Source organism: Mesocricetus auratus, unplaced genomic scaffold (assembly GCF_017639785.1).
Source record: "Mesocricetus auratus isolate SY011 unplaced genomic scaffold, BCM_Maur_2.0 Super-Scaffold_100023, whole genome shotgun sequence".
NCBI lineage: Eukaryota > Metazoa > Chordata > Mammalia > Rodentia > Cricetidae > Mesocricetus > Mesocricetus auratus.
In genome coordinates, this window is record NW_024429204.1 from 5,343,381 (window position 1) to 5,369,699 (window position 26,319).

The 26,319-nt window shown below is 43.2% G+C and overlaps 1 protein-coding gene across 50 annotated transcripts in view; it reads left to right on the top strand.

Annotated features, from left to right (window-relative positions):
• Positions 1-26,319, top strand: part of Rims2 (regulating synaptic membrane exocytosis 2) — a 394,972-nt gene that overhangs the window by 359,750 nt on the left and 8,903 nt on the right. Inside the window, exon 1 of one of the 50 annotated variants that reach the window (XM_040730539.1) lies at positions 7,172-7,596. The exons of the other annotated variants lie outside the window; for them this stretch is intronic. Within the exon in view, the coding sequence (XP_040586473.1) occupies positions 7,455-7,596 (142 nt within the window). The 5' untranslated portion in view covers positions 7,172-7,454. Of the gene's footprint in view, positions 1-7,171; positions 7,597-26,319 lie in introns of those variants that run through there. 50 annotated transcript variants of the gene reach the window in all.

The following is a 26,319-nucleotide window of genomic DNA, read 5'->3' on the forward strand; positions in this document are numbered from 1 at the left end:
CTCATTACATTGTCAACTTTATGATCATCACTTTACTCCCAGACATAAGAAAGAGTGTAAGAACTGAAAATGCATTATTCTTGTGAGAATATTTGTTGAACAGATAGAAGGAATATAAATTACACCACAGATGGCCTCTACCTGAGACTCGTTTCCCTGGAATAGTCCACCGTCTCCTTGGACTTCAAGATACCAACCTTACTGTCAAGGTATAGATAAAGCAGATTCTTTGGAGCCACTTTAATCTAAATTCAAGAACCACATACTTAATCTACATTGTTCTTCCCTACTGTGAATTTTCAAATTAGCAAGACATCCAGGTTGTTTATACTCTTAGCACACACAGACATCCAGGTAGATCATACCCTTAGCACACACAGACAGTAGGAGTTGGCCAGGGCTGAGTTGCTTAGTTTGGTTACTAAGTTAGCCACTTGGCACATCATTTTTTTTCCTGTTTATCAAATATACTGAGTAGAACAGAACTGCCTCCATCCAGGAGTTCACTTAAACCCAGTCTAGGTGATGTTTGGGCTGGGGCTTTGTTTTTCCAACACTCTATTTAAAATCCTAGATTTTTTAAATATTTTGGAGAAACTTCACTCATCTCTATTGCCTTTGGTTTTTAGCAACCTTAATGTTACAAATTTCCTATCCCCATATACAGTGAACTGATTAACTTGTCTACAAGTAAAATTAGTCATCTACAAAAACATCAGATTTTCTTTATGTCAGCCTGGTATCGAGCCATGTAAACAACTTAAGCAATTTATTTTCTGAACAATATGTGACTTACCTGAACAGAGTTGCCATCAGAACTTTTACTGCCAGGTCTACTGGAGTGAATACATGAAACTTAGCCTGTGGGAGTAAAAACTGGACTGAACTGTGATATAGGGAAGCCTATGTTCTATACATGCCTAATATTGTAGTTGCACTTTGGTAAACGGGGTAAATGAGTAAGGAATGACTAAGAATGAACTTCAGCACACATGTCTTAGAGATGCTGCATAATTTTATTTCTTTGGCACCTGACACTCAGAAAGACGTTTAGATCTTCTCTACTTGTGCAGAATGACTGTGCCCACACAATTCCGAGGTGCTACTGATCTCGCTGTGAGAAGTAACTGGGCAGTACTCCTCCAGAATCCGCGGGGAAATCACAGCGGAAGAAGAACACCCTCCTTTTTCCTGAAATGCTCGCATGTGTCCTCGTGACGTTCCTAGGTAGACTCCGTATGGATCTGCTCCTGAGGCACTATGAGACTGTGGGCATGTGCCTGTTTCTTGTGTGTGTTTTTTTCCATCGTTCCCGGAGTACAACTCCTCCCTTCGAGGCAGAAGGTCTAATGCTCAGGCTTTGCAGTTCATGAGTAAGGAAAGCTGTGTCCCCCAATTCACAGGGGATCTTAAAGGTCACACCGCAGAACCTGAGTAAGCAGGCGATGCGGCCGCCCCACGGTCTACGTAGCCTTAGATGGCGCCCGTTTCCCGATCACATGTTGGCATATCTGCCCCCACCTCGCTACTGCCTGTGCAATGCAGATTCACAGAAGCCGTAAGAGGCAGTTCAGAGGGATTCTAGATAGCTAACCGTGGAGGGTGCTAACCGGTGGTGACCGAGAGAGTATACAGAAGCCTCAAGCTCCCTGTATACTGTGTCCTGTGTGTCTCTACCAACAGCCTTTGTAGTGAACCTTTACCCAGATGTTTCTCTTAGTCGTGGGAGCAGTTAAGGAGGGCTTATGGAACTCCATCTACAGCCCGTCAGAGGCACAGCTAACGCAACCTGGCATCTAAAATGGAGGGGATTGAGGGCATTTATAGGCACTGAGCCGTCAACCTGGCCATCTAGGACTCCAGACAGTGTCAGGGAAGGACACTGCCGGCATCCGCTGCTGCAGAACTGGTCTCTGTCTTGCTGCTAGGGAGAAAATTTCCCATTTTGCGATCGGAGATGTGATTTGTGTTTGTACGGAGTAGGAACAGTTTGCACCTGAGCCGGTTTCTCCTTCCTCTTTAAACTTCCAGAGCGTAAGCCCAGGTTGGAATGGTGCAGCAGAAGTACTGGATTCAAGTCCTGGGTTTTCCACTTATGATTCTGAGCAAGTTTCATACTGTGACTCAGACTATAGACTCACTGCTGGTTTCGGTTCGCAATAGCCTGTGCTTTCGTTTCCTTGTCTTTACAAGGAATTTGTTGCAGTGTTTCTCTCTTAGTGTTGTGTACTTATGAAATGGTTTTATGTATTGCCATGCAGGGTTGGTTTTGGGGCGGAAAGGCTGGTGTACAATAAGTGGCATTTAATGTTAGCCACTACTTTGCTGGTATGGAAACTGCAAGAGGGTAGGGATCTCTGTCAATTTTTGTTTGCTCTTGTATCCTCGGAGATGGCAACATGTCTGGCATGTGGTATATACCCAACTAATACTTATAGGATGACTGTTGTTAATTTTTGTCATCTGTGAAATAAAGGCAATGATAGTGGCTACCTCAGTGTTTATATTAAATTATATGTAGAAGGACATAAAGCTGGCTATTATCATCATAGTTATCACCATGCTCAAAGGGACATGATGACCATTGATGTGTCCCAATACTGTGTCCTCCTCTGCACTGTCACTCTGCTCTCTTGTCGTGACACAGGACTTTGGTCTTTAAGGATGCTTTTCCACCGGGCAGTAGTGGCGCATGCCTTTAATCCCAGCACTTGGGAGGCAGAGGCAGGTGGATCTCTGTGAGTTCGAGGTCGGGCTGGTCCAACAGCCTCCAAAACAATACAGAGATACCCTGTCTCGTAAAACCAAAAAAAAAAAAAAAGGATTATTTTCCTCCTTCATCCCATAGGTCAAATCTTACCACCGTGTTTTAGCTTAATCGGTAATTTTTTCACTCCTATGGACCGGTTTTCTTAAGAGCTAAATGCATATATTATCGTGAGTCTCACTGCATAAATAATGAATCTATTGACCGCTCACTTCCTCTTTCTTGGTTTTTTTTCCTCTTATCACATTTGAATACATTTTTACCTCTTTGACTTTTGTAAGTTTTGGATTGGCCAGCTGCCAAACTATAGCATCTGTTCTTCACCTTCAAAATCTGCCAAAGAAAAAACTAAAAATACCTTTGAAAACTGAAATCTCCAAAGTTTATGCCTTATTCCTGCCATATTGGCATGAGGCTAGGAATGAGGGAAAAAAAAAAGATTGTTTATTCCAGATTTTATATTCGGGTCGTGGAATATATAGTATTTAGTTTATTTTATAATGAAAGCAAATGTAGATTTAAGGTAGCTATGTAGGTAAAATAAGCAGTGTGACCTTAAGGCTGGATTGTCCACATTTATTTTTGATGGAGACATTTGCAGTATAATTATAATCGTATGCACAGGATCTGTTTTCTGTATCTTTCTACCGTCTGGTTTTGACATGAGCATATGTGTATCATCTGTGACATGGTATGCAGACATTAACCGGAAATCAGGCGCAGACCATCTGCATGTGTTTCTCAACATGTCGGCACAGGAGACACCCTGTTAGGATGCATGTAATACTTGACATTTTAGTGTGATGTCTTTTTATAAACTCTGTAACTGTAAAATACATTGGTTTGTATTTATCAAGTGGCATGCTATACTAGCATATGCAAAATATATGTTTACCTTTCCTTCAGAAAGACGAATTCCATGCTTTCCAATGGGATTTTTCAGGATTTTATTTTGGGGAGGCAGTTCTTTATGCTTGTTTGTGACTCTTAATCTCTAATTATGTTTGGGTGGATAACAGAATTAAAAATAAATCGGGATCCTGGGTATACTATTCTAGAGATATACTTGTTTCTGGGTAATGCAATATAGTGGCTTGTCATTTGAGAAGTAAATCCAAAAATATGTACAATGTGTAGATACACGTAATAGACCGCATAGGCATGTACGAACCATGTAGCTACACATACTAGACTACATATGCATGTATGACATATACTACTCATGTCTTGGATATGGGCAATTTCCAATTTTTAGTAATTATTTATATGAATTTTAAGTTAACCAGGGGTGACAGTAGATGTGTCTGAATAGAATAAGGATTGATAGTCGGGACTTGCTAAAAATGTATAAACAACCCGTATATGTTGGTTCACTCCTGTATTCCCAGCACTCAGGCTACATAACGAGACCCGTCTCAAAAACGAAAATGCAAATAGTGCTAAATATCATTAAATACATATCTTTATGTGAAACTAGAAATATTTTGAAAGCAAATGAGCATAGGACTAATAAAGTAGAGCCTACTCTTCCTCATTGGTTTCAGACCACTCTCTAAATTGTCATCTGAAACTAGAATTACCTGGTCATTCTGTGATCCATCCCTGCAGGCTCAGTTCTTTTTGCCTTAAATCTTTCTTCCCCACCTTGCTGAGTTTCCTGACTCCTGTCTGCGTCAGTCTTCTCTTTATCCGTATCACTTAGGATCTCAGTGAGTGAGTATTTGAAAGCATCCCAGGGAGGAGGCCTTGCTTCGGAGCCTCAAGAGAGAAGTGACGCTCAGATAGAAATGGACGCACCTAGCGTCTGCCCGCCCAACCTCTTCTAGACACCTGAGAGCACCTCCCCGTGCAGCCTCTACTAGAAACTCAGGGTGCACCTTTCTGAGGCAGCTTTCTCTCCCAGGATGTCCCCGGATGCTTCGAACAAAGTTTCCCGTCCATTTTACTTCCTCGGGAATTCTCTGTTCAGCCTCCTTCATACGTTCCTCCTGCCAGGAAGCTAGGAATGTCCTATCAGCGTTTCCGACTTTCACTTAAGGGAGTCGAAATGGTAACCCCTCCCCAACACGCTTGCTTCGTTCAAGGACATTGTATTCGTATCGCAAAGCGGTGTGCTTTTGTTATATTGTTCCCATTCAGGCAAATATCCTGATAAAAGATGAATGACTTAGCCGTTCATTCCTTCTGAGCCAGTGCAAGCAGCAATTCTACTCTTAGGTCTAAATTTCCCTGTGTATAAGATCATTATTCTTATGTCATTTATGTTTTCCAAACTGTTTCAACGGCAAGAAACATTTTATGACATACCAGCACACACAGGCACAGGCATACACACTCATGAGTATGGCTAATACATAGACTACCCAAGCTGGACTCTGGTGATTTTTATTTCACTTCCATTCTTTAAATTTTTGACCAGGAGCACTGCTGCTTTCCCACAGGACCTGAGTTTGGCTCCCAACACCCACGTCAGGTGGTTCAACCACCCATAGCTCCAGCTCTAGGGGGAATCTCATGTCTCTGACCTCCGAAGGAACCAGGACCTACTGCGTGCACGCACATACACACACACACACACACACACACACACACACAGAAACATAAAAAATCAGTCCGTTGTTTTCAGAACTCACTAAACAATCGTGACTGACAGTTCAAAAAACATAAGATGACTTTAAGTAAATCTTCCCACTTCTATAAGTCTGTGATTTTTTTCTTCATTCCTTGTTTAATGGTAAAAAGCTTCCATTCTTCTTAAAGCCCATATGTATGAAAAGGTATTCCTAGAGTTCTCTGGCTTCCGTCTGTTGGCAGCAGGAGAGTGAACACTGAAAGGGAACTGGACTGACAGCCGTGGGAAGATTAGTGAGAAGGGATGACTGTCTATCTGGGAAGCAGGGACACTGGGTCTAAACAACAGAACCTTCCTGTTACAATGGTAGTTGCTTTGCGCTGAAGGTTTTTGCATTTTCAGAAAGATGTGAGAGCACTGTTCCGTGCGAGCATGTTCATACTCCGTGAACTGCCAAGTCTGATGGCCCAGCCCTCCACCTGTCCTGTGTGACCCAGCCCTTCTCACTTGCTCCACGCTTGGCTTCACGGCTGTCCCGTGTCCATGTCACACTCCACCCTTCAGGGCCTCCTTCCTACCTCCTTCAAACCTCTTCTCACAGGTCACCTAGCCAGTGACACCTGTGACCTGGCCCTTTCCATACTCATGCTCCTTGCCTCTATTTGTGTTTATTTTTCCTCCCTTCTGGCAACACACACACACACACATACATACACATACACACCACACACACATACACACCACACACACACATGCACACACACATATACACACCACACACACATGCACACACACATACACACACCACACACACATACACACACCACACACATACACACACATACACACGCATGCACACATGCACTCACACACTCATACACACTCACTCACACTCACACACAGAGGTAAATTTAATGGGAATTTCAGCTGCGTTGACCACTGGTGTGTTGTGAGCATCTACCAACATACCTGGCATTTGCCAGGAGCTTAGTTAACTAACTGAACTTGAGCAACTAACTCTCCGTACAGTACTCTGTGTGTGTGTGTGTGTGTGTGTGTGTGTGTGTGTGTGTGTGTCTACTTAGGGAAATCTAGAGGGTAAATGACTTCCCTAAGGTTTTAGAAACTTTGGGCTCTCTTCTGACTCCTAATAAAATGTACCAAGTCTGCTTTGTGCTCAGGGACAGAGATTTCATTTTGCAGAAACCTTATGCTAGCATTGCTTATCAAGTGTGTTGTTTTTTTAGTAAGTCCGTGTCGCCTCCAAATCTGTGTTTAGATGTAACCTTTTACTGCAATATTACAGTTGATGGTGTTATTCTTAGCAAGAGTGGGCCGCTGATTGCTTTCTGTTGAGAAAGAAGGAATTAGAGATTCCTGGAATGAACACAAACTTTACAAACGTCATTGTGCTTTTCCCCCCAATATTGGCGCTTCTGTTGTCTCCTGTGCTGACTTTGTACCGTTAGAGTTAAAAAGAAAGAGTTAATGTAGGTTCTCATAAGACCTGGTTAAAATACGGTTAAGACGGTGCCTCGTCTACACCTGAGGAGTGCCAACAGCAGCTGTTGGGAAACTGTTAAGGGAAAGTGACTGCCGGGATTTTTTCCACATAATACCACTCTGAGTTCCCTAACTGGTTACTAGGAGTCAGTCACCATTCTCAGGTATAGTGGAGGAAACAGCAGCAGCTCCTAGGGGTCTGCAGGCCAGAACCTGAAGTGCGCCCGCCCGGTCGCCCGCCCCGGCATCGGCATCGCGGTGCCGCCCCCTCCAGCCGCTGATTGGAGGCGAGCTCAGCATCAGCAGCATCTCCCGGCGAGGGAGGGCGGGCGCCTGGGCTAGCGGCGCCAGCCTCCAGGATCCTCAGCTCCCCTGGGCGACACCTCGGACTTCCACAGTGAGCAGCTGCCCCTCTACACGGCTGTCCTCCCGATCCCTCCCCAGCAAAGCCAAGGTCCCAGCCACGTCCCAGTCGGGCTGGGCCGGGGAGGCAGGGACCGGAACCAGCCCGGCCCCCCGACCCGCAGGCTCTGGAACCGCAGCGGTTGCCGCGCACCAGCCGCCAAGACGCCTCGTATCTTGTACCGCGGGAAAAGCGGGTCCTCCAGCAAGATGGGCCGGCAGGGCCTGGGGGGCACGGGCGCCCCGGGGCGCTCCATGCAGCGCTCGCAGAGCCGGAGCAGCCTCTCCGCCTCCTTCGAAGCTCTAGCGGGCTACTTTCCCTGCATGAACTCCCTGGAAGAAGAAGAAGGAGGTGAGGACCCCCGTCCCCGCCCCTCTAGGATGGTGTGTTTGGGGTCTGTGGCGGGAGGATTGGCCTCAGGGGAGGACTCCAAACAGCCTCCGCGCTGCGGGGACTGTGCCTGGAACACCTCTAGAGCGCCGGGCTGAGAAGCACCGTTTGCAGGTTGTTCTCAGAGCTCCACAGGCTCTCCTGGGAAATAGTCGGCCTGGTGAGATTGGATTATGGAGCACTTGGAGACTGAGTGAGCATGTAGCCTGGGTGGAGGCAGGTGCCCCCCCAGTGTGCCCCCCACTCTCGTTGCTTTTGTTTACTCCCTAAGTCCTGCTGTCTCTGTATCAGCATGTGGTCTGGATGACAGAGAAGCTAGGAAGCCTAGGAGGATTGCAGCAGCAAAACTCTAGGTGTCCCAGCCTGTGACAGCCAAGATCAGGATAAAGAAGTGGGGAGGCTGTGAGGTGGACAGGCGACAGACTAAAGGCGCATTTGCACGGTGTGCACTCAGAACGTGGTTTGGCTCGCTGCAGTGTTTGTGACTCTGACTGTGGGCTGTCTGCTGTTCAACATTGCCTTTGGAAGTGAAGGGACTGGCTATGTTAACTTCTCACCAAGAGAGTTGCAGGCCTTCGTGAAGTTTTGAGTAACAGATCCTGTTTTTCCTTGATAAACTCTCATAAAATTTGGCAACCAACAATGAAAATTTGTCAATAAGATAGCTAATGTAAATAATAACGTTAGAAATACTGTTATTTACAAACTATGTCCGTCCTTAGGCCCATACCCACAGTAATTTAGTCATCTTGTGAACTCTACTGTATAGAATTAAGGTTTGCTTGTTTTTATTTCTTACTAGGAATCTACCTAGCCCTAGTTTAGAAGAAATTAACTACCTACTTTCAAAACAGATGGGAATAAAAATTTCCCATGTTTGCTCTGGAGAAGGAGGGACAATTAATGAGCAATGAATGCTATGGCCAGTCTTCAGACTGGATCAGTGCAGGTATCCCGAAGATCAGTGCAGCTATCCCAGCTTCTCCTGGCCCTTGTTGAATGTCAGTTTGCTATCAACAAAGACACATAGATGCAGATATGACACTAAGGTAACTCCCCATGTAAACATGACTTTTGGTTTTCTTACTTATCATGTTTTTCTGTATTGTACGTGTTTACATCTGACTTGTTTCCTGCAATTATTTATTTAAAATTCTAGGAAAGGTATAAAGTCAATCAATTAAAAACGGTTAAATTGAATAACTGGACAACCACAGTTGTAGCTGGTTTTTAGAATTCCTCACTTGCCAGGCACAGCTCATGTCCTGCAGTGTTTTTAGCCTTGAGGACCCACGACCCCTAGTAGCCAATGTTTCACAGATGAGGATGCCGAGGCAAGAAGAAATCTAAAAACTTGCCCAGCCAGTTGACCCTCAGAGTTACAGGTGAAGTCTAGAATCACAAACACAACCTGTATACTCATCCTCCAAGTTCTAGATTATTCCTTATGGATACTTGACTGCACACACTCACTAACTGAGTAAGCACTGAAGCTATCTATAAGTCAAAGTTAGGTGTGCCTGAAAATACGTATATTTAAATAAAATGTCGACTATTGTAGACTCCATTTTAATCATGTTTAATGTCAATTCCTCAATCTTGAGTTTATTTCACATAAGCTATCATCATTCTTATGTTATTACTGGTATTTGGGCGTTTGCAGAACACCATCCTAAAAGCATTTTTGAGACAGTAGGAAAGGCGGAAACAGAAGTGAAGATTTTTCAAAGTTGGAAATGCATTCACTTATCTGTGTCTCATACAGACAAATCCCAAAGGAATCTTCTACATATACACATGAGAAACTGGAACAGATTTCTCTGCCATAATATTGCTTCTTGAGTTGCCAAGACAGAATGTTCCACAAGGAAGGTAGCATTTTTTCTTTTTTTATATTTTATTTTTAAATTTAAATTTAAATTGGAAACAAGATTGCTTCACATGTCAATTCCAGGTCCTTCTCCCTTTCCCTCCCCTCCTCCCGTTTTTTAAATGCACCATATATGTCTCTACTCGAAAAAAGGAGAGGACTCTCCACAAATGAATCCTTCAACTGGCCCAGAGTCAACTTATAGTCAAGAGAACTGAGTCTTAACTCTTCCTTGGTTTCCCAACAATCCTTCACCCTTGAAATTCCTGTGTTTTCACAAACCATTTCAACATTCCCGTAGATCTGCGAGACTTGGACACCAGTGGTCCAGAAGGCGGACATCTCTGCAGTGTTTTTTTTCTCTTGGGACACCCGGGCAGAACACATGAAGTTCACATGGATAACGTACTTGGAAGCATTATTATAGTCACAACCATGACACCTATTCTAGCTCACAAGAAAAGGAAATGCTGCCCAACATGACTCTCATGTTGGGAACAGTTTATTTAATGGAAGCAGTGGTCTCCTAATCACTGTGATTAAATTATCAGTCTTGCATAAACTCAGGTGGACACCAAAGCCAGCATTTCCCTTTTGTTCTCTTCCTTTCTATTTTTATCATTTTCAAAGTCCCCCTCCCCCCAGAAATAGTGCAATAATTGTATTCTCATTCTTATACAATGACTCAAGGCATTGCCATTCTCTACAGAAAGTGCCTAAGAGGTCAATAAAGAGACCGAATTCTTTGCAGTCATTTCTTCAGAAATACTCATGGAGGGTGTTTGATGTGTTTGTAGCTGTGAGAGTATGAACTGGGTATAGTACTTAAGTTTGTAACTAGGAAAAATACAGTGCAGTTGGAAACCTTAAGGAAGCCCAATTGCAGGATTAAAGAAGGATCCTCTGAGAAAGCGTGAAATGCTGATTCTGGCATCAGTGACACGAGCTTCCAACCTCTCATCAAACAGCATCCTGCTCACGATTGAAAGCTGTTGGTCCAGGTTCCTTGACTAGCAAGTGGTAGAATTAGGATCTAAGCCCACAATGTGGATCCAGAGTTTCCCCTGCTGACTACAATGCCTTAAGTTTGTTTCATAACAGCTGGATTATCTCCTGGTAGGAGGCAACGGTCAGGGAAAACTGAGCCCAGTGATAGTTACTATGCAGTTTCTTTGTATCACTTTCTTTTATCTCATGGGAATTCTTCAAGATTGGTTTGTTATTTTACTCTTCTGTTTTACTCTTGTGAAAATACAGACTCGGAGAAAGTAAACACATTGCCTACAGATAACAAACCCCAGCGTGGCTGACTTGAGTCAGGCTAGATGCAGTTAATTCACTGTGTAGACTGATCTTTGCTTCTTGTTTCTGCATACTTACAAGTTTGTGGGCTTTTTCCTGCATATATTCCGAATGTTTCCATTTGTAATTGTAGAAGCAGCCCGACAGCTTCCCATCCATTGATTCCAAAGAAAAATGTTTGTGTGGCAAAGTTGCTGGTGCATGGGGGTCTCCCAGAAGCCGTCTACATTACCCCATTGGTAATGTGTATACTATGTGACAGATTTTACTTCCCTAATGTTTTACACCCTACCACCTCGGATTGAAGCTTAATTTGGCCGCCATACACAGGAGAGCTTGTCAACTCAACACAAAGTAACTAAATAAGTTAGCATTTAATCCTTCTGGGTACCAGTCAGTTGAAAATTAAATTATAAGAAAATCAGCAAAGAAATGAAAGTAGCTTGAGGAATCACTAGAAAACCAAGGGGAAAGGCATCTACATATGATAGTGAGGCTATGCGGATTGCAGAAGTAAAAATCCAATTAGCCAGTCACAATGGTGCAAGTCACTGTGAGCTACATAGGACCCATCTCATAACAAAAGACTTATGTGAACACACACACACACACACCTTTAACGGGATGCCATGAATCCTGGTGTGGGGTTAGTAGTATGCTTATGTCTTAGAAACCATCTTGCTTGAGTAACAGCTAGAGCTTCACCTTTGCTCTGTTATGGTAAAACATTCTCCACGTATGTCAGTGTAACCCTGCTAAGTGCAGAAAACAGTGTGGCTACAAATACTAACCCAATAGTTGTACTGTTCTTTTCAGTTTCAGCCGAGTGGCAGTAAAACTAACTCTCCCTGTATATTGTTTCTCAGTGTGGGATCTAGACATTTTAAGTCTGATCATAGTATTCACACATCTTCCAAAGCCAAGGTGGGGCAAGAGAAAGATGTATAGACCACTGTCTCAGTTAGGGTTTCTATGGCCGTGAAGGAAAACCATGACCACAGGAACTCCTAAGAAGGAAAACATTTAACTGAGGTGGTGGCTTACACTTCAGAGGTTCTTACCCATTGTCACCATGGCAGCTGGGAGTCTGGTGGCCTGCAGGCAAACATGGTGCTGGAGAATTCTACATATTGACTTGCAGACAACAGGAAGTGGACTGACTCACTTGGTGTGGCTTGAGCATATGTGATACCTCTTTCACAGTGACATACTTCCTCTAACAAGAACACATCTACTCCAGCAAGGCCATACCTCCTAATAGTGTCACTCCCTTTGGGAGCCATTTCCTTTCAAACAACCACATTCCACTCCCTGGCCCCCAAAGGCTTGTGGCCATATCATAGAGCAAAAATACATTCAGTCCAACTTCAAAAATCCCTGTACTCTACCACAGTATCAACAGTTTTTTAAAGTTCAAAGTCTCTTCTGAAATTCATGCAGTCTCTTAACTGAAATCCCCTATAAAATCAAAATAGAGAAGCAGATCACACGCTTCCAACATATAATGGCACAGGCTATACACTACTGTTCTGAAAGTGTAGGGAAGGGAGCATAGCGAGGAAATATTGGACCATAGCAAGACCAAAGACCATCAGGGCAGACTCTGTACTCTGCATCTCCATGTCTGATATCACAGCACTCTTCAGATCTCCAACTCCTTTCCACTTTGTTAACTACAACACACTTCTTTCTCTTGGGCTGGTCCCACTCCATATTAACATCTTTCCTCGTCAAGTATCCCACAGCTCTGGCATCTGCAACATCTTGTGATCTCCAAGGAAATCCGGATTCAACCTCACAGCTTCATGCAGTGGCCTCTCTGACACCCCTGACACATGCCTGTCCTCAGTGGCTATGCTTAGTCATGGAGGAAAATTCCAGAACCCCTTTCTTCTATGCTTAACTCTAAAGCCAGAACCATGTGGCTGAAGCTTCCAAATCCTGCTGCTTGCTGGGGCTGGAACATGGCTCCCTCATTCCGTTACGTCTTCACCAGCTTTCTGTTTTTGATGGTTCACTTCACTGCCTAAGCTTGGCTGTCCTTGGATTTGCTGTATTGACCAGTCTGGCCTCAAACTCAGAGATCTGCCAGCCTCTGCCTGAGTTCTGGGATTAAAGGCGTGCACCACCATACCCAGCTCTAAGCTTTTCTTTAATTCCTTTTCACAAGTTGGAAACTTAGCTGGGTGAGATCTCTCCTTGAGATCACCACTTAATCAGTTTATCTCCTTGAACACGGGACTCGGTTCCATTCCACTTCCTGGTGCTCCTTTTCTCCACAAATTTTACGTTTTGTAAATTCCTTGCTCAGCGTGCTCCTTTTCACTATAAATCTTCATTAGAGTTATCACTAGTAACCACACAACAAAGTCTATACTAGGCTGTATTGAGATTTCCTCTGTCCATGGAATCCATCCAGAACCTTCACTTTAGCCTCAGGTAAGACTCTTTGGACAAGATCAAAAAACAGCCACATTCTTTACCAAAATATCACAAGACCGGTCTTTAGACCACAAACTAGCATTCTTCTCCTCTGAAACCTCGTGACCCCCACAGTTCAAATCTCCCTCAGCACCCCTGTCCTCCATGCTCCTACTAGTATAGCCCATTAAGCAGCACTCAGTGTGTTCCACAGCTTTCCTAGCCCAAAGTGCCAAATCCAAATTCCTCCAAACAAACAAACAAACAAACAAACAAAAAAAACCATGTCCAGGCCTTTCACAGAAGTATGCCATTCCTGGTACCAACTTCTGTCTTAGTTGGGGTTTGTATTGCTGTGAAGAGACACCATGACCATGGCAACTCCTATCAAGGAAAGTGTTTAATTGAGGAGGCAGCTTTCAGTTTCAGAGGTTTAGCCCATTATCATCGTGGCTGGGAGTATGGCGACACACAGACAGACTTGGTGCTGGAGCGGTAGCTGAGAAAGTGGCTGAGATACTGGGTGTGGCTCGAGCATATATATGAGGCCTCAAAGCCCGCCTTCAGTGACACACCCCCTCCAACAAGGCCACACCTCCTAATAGTGCCACTTTCTTTGGGGACCATTCTCTTTCAAACCACTACTTTTTATAGGTACCATTTTTCTCGAATTACTACTTTTGTATGAGAAATCACTTCATTAAATGAGTAAATCATATTTAAGAATGATGCAGTTTTTATATTAGATTTGTACTTATGGCAGACAAACAAAGTAAACGAAGATATTTTGGAGGTTAAAAAAATGGATGAACACTTTAACATATTTAATCTAAGAGTCAGCATCTTTTGCTATCTTAAGTTCAAAGAGTGTCCTTAAAGCAGTGATTCTCAATGGTCCTAACTCTATGACCCTTTAATACAGTTCCTCAGGTTGTGGTGACCCGCAACCATAAAATTATATTTGTTGCTACTTTATAATTTTACTATTGTCATTAATTGTAATGCAAATACCTGCATTTTCAGGTGGTCTTGGGCAACCTTTGGGAAAGGGTCATTGATACACACACACACACACACACACACACACACACATACACACACACAGAGGGGTGTGACCCACAACTTGAGAAACACTGCCTTAAAGTAACTGAAATCTTAAATGTAGACCCCAGTTTGCCTTCATACTTTACTAGATTCATTAAATCAAAGCCAGCAATGAGACAAAGTTTCCCTGTGGAGACATTTTGTAACACAATGGCTCACAGAAGAAACTGGCTAGGAAGTTGTCATGGTAACCATGGAGGACAATATCCACCCATTGCTACTGAGGACTGTATCAACCCAATGAAAATACTCTCTTCTGTCATGTGCTACTCCATTACCTTGGAGTAAAGATGATATTCTGTATTTATTCTACCTCACATTGTACTGGTGTCTGCTTGGGAAGGAAGGAAGATTTACCTTCTGCTGTGTATTTATAAGGTGAGGTGTTTGAAGAAAATGGTGCCGTAAAATGATAGTTACAGTTTTAGTTTTGAAATAGCTCTCTTTTTTAAATCTGAAAATAAAAATGGGAGAGAGACAGAGAAAGGAGAGAGGGAGGAGAGAGAGAGAGAGAGAATAATGTTTTTCAGACACTTTTCACCAAATCTATAAACAGAGTCACCTGGGCTTCACATGGACCTAGAAGAAGCCAGAGCAGTGTCTTCCCCTTTTCGCCCTGGTTCCTACCACACAGGCTGCTTCATTTTTTCTCAGTGGCCCACTCTCTCTCTTGCTCTGTTACCCAGAGCACATGTCCAGCGAACCGTGGTAGCAGGAAACCTTTGGGTTCGTGTGTTACAGTCCCACCATTCTGTAGACTGTACCTTTCTCAATCCCAACCCCAAAATTCCAGAGAACAGATTTCAGCTCAGGCCTGTTTAAAATAACCCGAGGCCGGGCCTTGTGTGGGGGTTTAGATCACACTAGTAATTTGCTTCTGTGGACAAGTGATAGGGGGCGCTGTTGAGACCTTCTCTGACATCCCCCACCCCCCAGTAGAAGTAGCTGCCTTTGTCTAGATGATATCTTGATTTAGATTTTATTTCATGAGACTAAAGCACAAGGAAAATTATTTTAGCTCTGTTAAAATAAAGATCAATTGGTGACAGCTCTTACCTTAGGGTTTTTGTAGATCAGTGGCTGTGCTGGTGACATAAAGCCTTAAGGCAACAGAGGAACCAGAGAAGACTGAAGAGTCGGTGAGCAATGCCAGGCTTTCTCTGTTCCAGGTTGGCACAATGGTGGCTTCTGGTTTTGTCCTCAGCACAATCATAAACTTCTTTTTTTTTCCCCCATAAAACCTCTAAACTTTAAAACACTGGCAGCAAAATTTTAACATCTCAACATTATTGAGGACAAACACATTTATTGACCAAATGTGACCCAGAGGACATAGAGTTTTCAGCTTCCACCAAGGAAGTTTACTTCCTTCCCAGCATTTCTCGGGTGTTTCTTCTCGTTCTCATTGTCCGCTTGACTGTTTGGAGCCAATGGCCTCGACTCTGAATTCTCTGATAATACCACCGCCTGTTCTCTCTGCCTTCTGTGGCTAATCCCATTTTCTCTAGAGCTGGGGCTCTCAACCAGTAAGTCTCAACCTACGGACATGGAAAACACAGATATTTACATCACAGTTCATAACAGTAGCAAATTTGTAGTTATAAAGTAGCAACAAAAACGGTTCTTGGCCAGAGGTCCACAGCATGAGGTGTTAAAGGGTCACAGCGTTAGGGAGTTTGAGAACCACTGCTGTAGAGCAAACCAGATTCCCATTTCTTCTAAGGAAAGCATTTATGCTGATGTTCTAAGTGTTTCCAGATCTAACTTTTAAGCGTATAAAGCTACGCCCCCTTGCCCCAGAGACTTGTTCGTACCCTACTATTCTTTGACTAAAGTGTGTGTATCTTAATTACCCATCAGTGCTCAGTTCATATCCCATCTACCTGTGGAATCTTCTACAGACCACAAGAGCTTCTCTTGGTAGAGAAAAACTTGTATGCACCTAGATTTGAAATAGTAATTCCACCTCTGCCAGATTAGTTAACAGCTGAAGTGAGAAACTTAATTTTTCTTAGCTTAGCTTGTTTTCATACGTGAAGTCTATGATAATGCATATCTTGGATAATACATATAATAATACGTATATAATAATACCCATGTTGAGACAATGTTATCATGTTAGCCCTTCTCTTATTGAAACAATTTAAAATACTTTGCCTTTTTCTGAACCTGTAGATCTGTGTTATCCAGGACCTGAGGCACTAGCCGTGTATAGCTCTTTGATTTTAAATAAGTTAATGAAATTGAAATATTATTTCATCAGTCACAGTAGCCTTATTTCAAGTGCTCAGTATCCTCGGTGTCTAGTGATGACCTCATTGAATGCTGTTCCTTTATAGAATATCTGCATCACTGAAATAAAGTTGTGCAGTCGTAGTGATTTAAGGCCACACATTCAAAATTCAGCATAAATTACCCTGGGACATCATCATTTGTTCACTAGCGTATCTTACCTACAAAATAAAAAACTTACATATGTGGGAATCAGATGATTATGTGTTACATATATATGTAACCTACATATGCATATATGCATGTATAGGTAACATATATCCCTTTACATTCTATCCTTAGCAAGCATAAAAATATCAATGTGAATGGAGACATGACCAAGGTTGCTTTCTTTTTTGTTTGTTTTTTTGTTGTTGTTGATGTTGTTTTGTTTTATTTTTGGTTTGGTTTGGTTTATCCAGATAGTGCTTCTCTGTCTAGCAACCCTAATTGCCCTGAAACTTGCTCTGTAGACCAGGCTGTCCTCAAACTCACAGAGATCCGCCTGCCTCTGCCTCCTGAGTGCTGGGATTAAAGGCGTGCCTGGCCCAAGGTTGCTTTGTATGTACTTATCAGGAAACGAAAAGATACTATTAGAGGTGAAAGGGAGCACACTGATTAATAAATCAACTGTTGTTTCCTGTAGGTACAAGAATGCTTGCATGTCACACATTGTCTATACTACACTAGGAATTATCACTATATATATATATATATATGTATATGTGTATATATATATGTATCCCCCAGTTTATGTATGTATCCACATTAGACGTGGAACAAGTATGAGATATCTGTCATTTAGAAAACAGAAATCAAGCAATTGGACAGAAAAACTATTTGCCGAATAAAAATTGGATTAGACCATAGAATCCCTACAAAGGCCTAGACACCTGGATTAGAGGCTAGACAGGACACCCACAGCCATGCTGCCTAAGCCACCATGCATACGTTGCTGCTGTTACCACACACAGCCTGCCCAGCATCTCCTTGATGGTGAGTCACTGTGTACACGTGACCCACCCCTGGAAATCAGATATCCCGGCCATCACCCTTGTTAGACTGAAAGCCTGTGGTGTCTGCTTCTTGAACTCAGTGGCTTGGGAGATGAGGTTTGTGTCAGCAGGGCTGTAGTCAGGTGCTTATGCCCTCATTGCAAAGCAGGAGGAAACGTGACACGTGACAAAGTTAACATCTGCAGCTGAACAATGGAACATTTTTCTTAGGAAGAAAATTGGCAAGACAAAAAACCTAACTAATATCACTTGACTAAAGAGGATGGATAGCAGTAGCTAAAAGACTAGCTATTAAACTCATTGGGATCACCTTTTAATTTTTTGGGCTTTAACTATTTTTAATAGCCTGCTATTTAGTTGTCTTCATCTTTGTTCATTGAGTGTGAGCAGTCAGGAAAGGGAGCTGTATAGATGAAATCTAAGGTAAATAACATGGCTTTCTTATATTTTAAGTTTGCTGTAAACTTGGCCACCCAAGTATTTGTACACTCTGTTATTTTTTGCATATAACAATAGCAATCGATTCTCATAAAAGAAAATAACAACCTTATACTGGATTCCAATTACTGTTATGTCCTAGAACTTTTGTGTGACATACACATGCAGTTCTTTTTCTCATATTAAGAGATGGCTCTTTAACTTATGATGGCATGTAAGAATAAGAATCACTTATCCAGAAGACCCAGATTGAAGCAGTGAGGTAGCAGCAGGTCCGACAGCAGAGAAATCCCTACTTAGACGAAGAAACAATAGCATTGGTAACAAAAGCAGTCACGCACGGGACCCCAGTCAAGTCCTTCTTGGTGTGGGCAGAAACCGACTGTTGTCGGCACATCTGCCCAGTGACAGCCTCGCTCTGTTTCCAGAAGGTGTCCCTTTTCCTTTACCCCCCATGGCTCCAGAAGTTCACCATGACGAGGAAGTTCTACAGTTCTCCGCCTGCTTCTTGAACAAAACTGTATAAAGTGGGCCGGTAATGTTTTCATAGTTTTCTTCAGAAGTTCAGTTCAACAGTTACTTCCAAATGTAATTCTGCCCCCCTCCCAAAAGTGAGTTTGGATGAGATGACTCTCTGGTTTGTTTGCCAGAAGCTCACTCCCTTGGTGTAGGAAGGCCGAGGTAATTTATACAGAGCAGGCTGGAGAAGTGTACAGTACACTTTCGATGAGATTCCAGTCATTTTTCAAAGATTTTGTTGACATTTTACAGCTTTGGGGGCCTGTCACACACAGAATCTAATGTATGCATCGCTGTTAGTTAAACACCACTCACAGGTCAATGACATCAGCTAAGTATCATCCAGGACATACAGATAAGAATGCTGAGTTTCAGAGACCTAAGTTCCTTCCCTGTACAGAGTTTGCAAATAGCGAAGGGGACACTTGAATTTGTAACATCTAAGATCACTCACGTGTAACATCTAAGATCACTCACAGCATGTGAAACAGGCCTAGATCACTCGTGTGTGGAAAAGTGCTGAGGACATCCAATGAGAGTCATAAGGGCATCGATGCTGTTTCACCATCATTGTAGAGAGCTTGACATGACTGTATTTAGGGGGAAAGCCAGGAAGTATGGTAACAACTCTTAGTGGCTTTACTTTGGACCAGGAGCTCCAGAACAGCATCATCAAAGAGGAGATAAAAATCCAGTAAAACGGACAAGTGAAAGCAAACAGGAAAACCACTGTGAGCTACAGTTTCTAATATTCAATTGTGTTGAGAATACCAAAATAAGTTTACTGTTATGGAAAGAGCAACAGAATGGTCATGCCTGACAAGCCACCCGAGGTGTCATTGTCTGGGCTTATTTCTTGTTAAAAATTAGTATTAATAATTATAGGAATTCAAGACCAAAAAAGTATGCTTTAGGTCCTCTGTTGTGATCCCTTTGTTTTATGGGTGATTTAAGACACACAGCTCTTCATGGTGGTGATGTCACAGTTTTTACCATATATTCAGTACCCTCTGACTGCCAGGGCATCATTTGGTGAGATCCCCGCCTGTCGGTGTGGGTGGGTCTAAAGGAGCATGCCCAGAGACTGAAATGAGTGTGTTACAGGGAGTAACTGCTTCTAACACAAATTTCCACTCTCTCCTAAGCATATGCGGTCACTCTACTCATGAGGCCAAAGATTAGTGGGCTAGCAATGACACTGACATTTTCCCAGTTTTTACAGAGAAGTGCGTGAATGATCGGAATCCCAACACTATCCATAAAACAATTATTTTAAGCTTACCTGAACATTCAAGGAGAAAATGAGTTTTCAAGTCACTGGTTCATTGAAAGTTAAAAATCACTGTCTGAAATTCTGAGGATGGAAACCAACTCACTTTGGGAAACAGGAGTAGGCTTTGATGTTTGCCTGCGGTGGACTTGTCACATTTTCTTACGTAGAAGGTAACTGTGATAATAAACATATTGTACTGCTATGAAGACTAGAGATAGGAAAGTTTTATATCTGGAATGGCTCTACATGGTTCCAAGTCAAGATAACAGTAGTTCAAAATTTCCTTCCTTAATTTCGCAGTTGAGTTTTATCCCAATTTTAAGCCTCTTTTTTTTTATGCTGTTGTATGTATCTGTCAGAGTAAATGTAGTTGGAGTCTAAGGACAACCAAAAATACATAAATGGCTTTGCACAAAATAATCCATGTCTTCGGTGGGACACATGTGTGTCTGTGGCTGTAATTGGGGACCCAGGCTGAAAGAGACTTTTGTTATCGACTTCCTCGGAGGGGGGGAGGCGTGTTGCTAGGCATCTGCCTGCTGTTAAGTCTCCTGCCCTGAAGTTACACCCATTAGATTTGCTTTATTCCATTGGTCAAACAAGTCACATGACCACGCATAACTTCAACTATTGACTCTTCAATTTTGATAGTGGGTATACCAAAGATTTTGCATTGAATGCATTTATGTTCAATTCTGAAACAACTTTGAGCACCACCTGTTAATTCCCATTAATTTCTGATTCAGATCTTGGAATAACCCCAAAGAAATTTTAAGATGTGGGATTTTTATTCATTTGTTTGCTAACATTTTCAGAGGTTTGAATTATATTTGTTATAGTGAAAAGTCCTGACTGGTCCCTAAGCCTTGGTATGTAGTTATAGTACTTAATCATGACAGTGATATCTTACAGGACCAAAGAGGCCAACAAACTGATCTCCTTGCACGTCTGGTATAAAATCTATTGGCAGGGCGTTATACCCACATGGTAAACACACTGGAGGTAATTCTATAAATGAAACTGAATTAGAGCAAGTGCCATAGAAGACAATGCTAAACTTGAAATTACTAGTGGTTAAATTGTAAATATCGGCAGCAAAAAAGAAAGTAGCCTCTGGGGGCTTTGGATCTCTCATACTCACTGTTTAGGATACACACAAATGCAGATACACAGGCCCCAAGATTGCTTCCAAACGTATGTTCATTTTTTTTAGAACTTCTTGTTTATTGCATTTAAAAATCCTTTATTGTATAACAACAGATGACTTCTCTAAATGATATTCACTTTGAAAATAAGTAATTCTGGATATGATACTGTCTCACTAACTTAAAGCACATGAGTCATGGTCTTCACTAAAAATAAATACTATTCCAGTCTCCCATCCTGCTCCCAAAACTCCTTTCCCTACTGATGGCGAGAAAATTTATGAAGCCAGAACAGTTCTGGCTACATTGATAAGACTTCCTAGGTGTGAACAAAGCAGGGTGACCTCTGTGTATCTAGGTGTTAAAAGATAGCACCATGGAATTGAGCTTGGTATCATAACATGTCAAGCCCAGTCTTGAGCAGGGCAATAAGATAATCTCCCAAGTTAGTAGCAATGAGGACATTTTGATTCTTGCTGTCAGGCCACTTGAAGAGTTTCCTGGTATTAGGGGAAACTGACACTTTGGGCTTTTAATCAGGTGACTTTCTTTGAATACAGGAAGTGCCAAGGAAATGGGTCGTGAGGTAAAACATGATTATCTCCCTCCTCTGTGGGCTTCCGTCTGCCTGTGGTGTTTGCCAGTTGAAGAGCTTTGACCTGCACGCATCTTCCCCAAATGCCAAAGATACCTTATTCCCAAGTGAGCGGCTAAAGGGCCCCCCAACCTGGGCTTTAGACACGGGCTTACTGCTTGTGTGTTGTCTGATATACTATTGCATATAGGTATAGATGCATGGGCACAGGTATTCCCTTTAAAAAACACACCTAGACTTGTCACAGTTTCGCTTGGTCTCCCCCCACAATCATAACAAAAATAGCTTTATGTATGATCCATTTAAAAATACATCTGAGACAGAAATCAGAACCCGCTGTCCTCATCTGCTGCTGCTGCTGTAGCACTTAGCGTCTGAAACCAACACCTACTTGCTGCATCCCAAGCCTAGCACAGGATGATAATGTGTCAAAACACTGGCTGAGCTCTCGCCAGCTGCTCGGCTTCCCGGGGCGCTCGCTCATGTTGGTGGTGGCAGAATCCCAGGCGAGTCGTCTTGCGGCATGTCAGCCAGCCAGAGAAAGCATTCTGCTTCTAAAGGTCTGGAATGGTCCACTCAGAGAATCTTCCCACCTTTAAACAACTAATTAGCTACCTTACTCAGCATAGCATTCTGCCGGCCTCGCTCGCATCTTTCTCACAGGCCTTCACTGTTACAAGGATTCAGTCTTTAGGTTGCATAGCAACGTGACATCATTTGGAGCAAGAGACATGAATCACCCCCGTGCATTATACTGAAGTTAAGTCACATCCATTGTGAATATGACATAAAGATTTCCATGGTGCTGAAAATGTATAAATAAGTCTATGAATGTTTCAGATAATGGAATGTATAAAATGACAAGTTTTAAGGACTACTGTTAAGTAGTTATTTAGCTAGGAACTTGTGACTCTTTGACAGTATCAGACCTTCTCAGCATAGGACTGTTAATCATGGACTTGTGCACACTAATGAGACAAACTCACAGACTTCAGGGATAAAATATGCCAGGGGCCATCTGCTCTCCTTTCCCTGCCCCAGACTCCAAGAGAAACTAAGACTTAGAGAAGACCGCCCAACTAGCTAGTTAGTGGTCGAGACCAGTCAGAGCGTGTTGCCAACTTCCCTCTCTGGGTATCCTGACAACACCTTGGTTGAAGACCTTCGTTTCAGAGTATCCTTCCAAGCACTTTAGACGTGTGTTTTCTTAAGCCCTCTCCCAAGCCCTGCCCGTTACGTCTTCTTATCTCACAATTTGAGAGCATAGTGGGCAACTTGCTCAGTGCCACACAGTTAGTTAAGAGGAGAGAAGCAGGGTGACACCAGGGCATGTTCCTCCCCAGGCCCCCAGGATCCTCATTTGCATAGTCTCACAGTCAGCTGCACTTGGGTCTGTTCTAACAACAAGCTACTGGATAACAGAGAGCGCAGACCCTGGCAACTGAGTACACATTCCGGTTCTGTCACTCTCTGTGTGGCTTCGGGACCCTTGTGATCTGCCGGGCCCTCCCTCAGATGCTTCCTCTGTGAAAGTGGGACCTTTCAAACGTGTGAAGAGGATTTGTGAGTAGAACGGCTGTGGACGGAAGGGTTGCCTGCCCTTCTTAAAATGTTGTTATTCTTCGCCAAGTGGGGTCCGGTTCTCATCACCCATTAACAGCGTATTTTCAAGTCACTCTTGCTCCGTGGTGTAAGATTGAATAGAAAACAATTGGCCTTGGAATTGCTGAGCTTTGTCCTGAGATCTTCAGCAACCTAGGTCCCTTTATCCTTGGATAACCTAGGATCCTCTCCATGCTGTTTCCTTGTGTATATCTAGGTCATCATCTCAGATGCCACTGAAGTGTCTAGACATCTCAGAGGTCACTGAAGTGTGTCTAGACATCTTAGATGTCACTGAAGTGTGTCTAGACATCTTAGAGGTCACTGAAGAGTGTCTAGACATCTCAGAGGTCACTGAAGAGTGTCTAGACATCTCAGAGGTCACTGATTGTGTCTAGACATCTAAGAGGTCACTGAAGTGTGTCTAGACATCTTAGAGGTCACTGAAGTGTGTCTAGACATCTAAGAGGTCACTGAAGTGTGTCTAGACATCTTAAATGTCACTGAAGTGTGTCTAGACATCTTAGAGGTCACTGAAGTGTGTCTAGACATCTTAGAGGTCACTGAAGAGTGTCTAGACATCTCAGAGGTCACTGAAGAGTGTCTAGACATCTCAGAGGTCACTGAAGAGTGTCTAGACATCTCAGAGGTCACTGAAGTGTGTCTAGACATCTCAGAGGTCACTGATTGTGTCTAGACATCTCAGAGGTCACTGAAGTGTGTCTAGACATCTAAGAGGTCACTGAAGAGTGTCTAGACATCTCTCAGAGGTCACTGGTGTGTGTCTCAGGTGATGGCAGCTGTTCACAGGGCATAGTGCTGGAAGGAAGGACCATCAAAGCAGCCCTCACATAGGATTCATGGTATCAGCCTAGCGTTTCCATGGTTTCCAGGAGAAAAAAATCCGTACTACTTTGTGATGTAGCTATTTGAAGATCACTCTGAAATAAAGTAACAAATCCTAGCGACTGGGGAGATGAGTGGCAGGGTGAGGGGACGGCAGCACAATGTGAGCACTGGAATATGGATCCCAAGCACCCATGGAAATGAATGTCAGGCAGGCGTGGGGGCTGCCTGTATTCCCAGCAGCCTGGAGATTAGCCCGCAATCACGCGGAGTTCCGCTGAGTGACCCTGTCTCATCGAGTGAAATGGAAAGCCGCTGAGGAAGACCTGAGACCAGCCTCAGGCCACACGTGTGTGTGTGTGTGTGTGTGTGTGTGTGTGTGTGTGTGTGTGTGCGCATGTCTGCCTACACACAGGTGCCCTTAATTATGCAAACATGCACATACATGCTTGCGCCACACACAGAGACAGGCGAAAAGGCCATCACTAATCTTAGATTGATGGATAGTACAGTCAACTCTGCCTCCTTGTCTTTTTTTAAACACTCTTCTTATGCATGTGTATATTTGGATTTTTTCTATACCATTTGAAATTAAAATGTTGATAATAGATTTTGCAACCAAATATTTGACATCTATATCTAATAATCAGGAAATTCATTATAATACTTATTTTAATCCACCTAAAAGTCAAGCAGCTTTCCTCATCTAATATGCAATCTGTATTCAAATTTGCCCTACCTGTCTTGAAATTGTCTATGTATGATTTTGTTTAAAAGATTTCCTATTTCATTTTAATTTTACAAACAAGGCAAAAATGCATACATCCAAGGTCACTGGCTGATGTCTCCTTGCTATCTTTTATCTAGATTACCTAGCCTCTGTGCTAACGTTTTTTAGGAGACGAGGCCAACTCTCTTGAACGATGACCCATATCTGGGTTTTTCTTGTCGCTTTGCTTGCGCCTGCTTTTTGCCTTGTGACTTTGCCTTCCGTATCTTCCGAAAACAAGACTTGATTGGAAACATTTAGAACGCTTTTGTCCAGAGTAACTCGATAGGTGACTCTGTCTGCTTCATATCAGGAGGGGTATATACAGTTGTCCCCCTTTTCGTTGCTGCTGAATTCTGTGACTTGATTAAGGTGGTGGTGGCCCCGTCTCCCATGATAAATTATCTTTTTACTCCCCTAACAGAGCTAGTCTGTGGACTGTTCACTTGGCTCATAAATCATTTTTCACCATCTAACTTTTAATGGTAGCCTCCAGTAACGAGTCCTGCTTAAATCCCTTACTCCACAAGAGGCTAAAAATTAGTATTTTTAACCTTGTCGCTACTCAAAGTGTTCAAAGCAGAGCAAACATAAGAAGCTTGGTGAAAGAAATCTGATCACATCAGTATCACCAGCATTCCTCTGTGATGAATTGCTTGCCCGCATCACTGGGGAGCCTTTTGTCTTCTTAACGTTTATCAGGGAACATGTTTGCTGCTCACCTGAAATGGCATCTTCTGATTGGGTGGAAATCAGTCATGTGTGCTTTTTGTGTCTGCTCCAAGGCATTTTAGTGTGTATCGAAACTGGACACGAGAAACGGGCGGAACTGGGAGCAGCGTTTCTAGGTGCAGCAGATAAAAGGGGTTTGGCGCAAAGAGTCTAATTGCATCAGCATCGCCAAGAGCATCTGAGAGGACTCACTATTACCAGCCCCAGGAAGAGCATGCCCCGTGGCTGCTTCTCTCCAACCGCTAATGGCTTACGCAGCCAGCGTGAATAAGATAGGCCTGCCAAGAAGCTTTGGTAGCCTCCAGCTCCATATTCCAGCGTGCGGGCTCCTCAGTTCTGGCTTTATCCTGTGTCCCCCGCTTCCCGCTTCTCCCTCACACACTTCAGTCATGGCCCTTCCTCTCTCCTCGTGGTAACTCCGGGTTTGCTCGTCCGTCCATGTGTTTCTCTTGCCCAAGGCACGCTCTTCTTTTCCTGGAGTCCCAGTTAGCGAGTTTTTCAAGCCCTGCTCAAATCCCACTCCCTCTGTGGAGCCGTGGTCTCTTGAGGCTTATGTCTTAGCTCGGTCTTGCTTGCACAAACAACTTCTCTCCGTTCCTCATCTCTGATCCTCCAGTGGCCTTCTGGGAGAAAACCCCGATAGATACAACCACCTTAGAGGTGACTATCCAAGTCCTTCCCATGACACTTCATATTGTACAGTCACTTTATATTGTACAGTCTTTCTGGAAGTTTCACCAGATTCAAAACTGCCATCAAATAGGGCTATCCCTTTGGTATA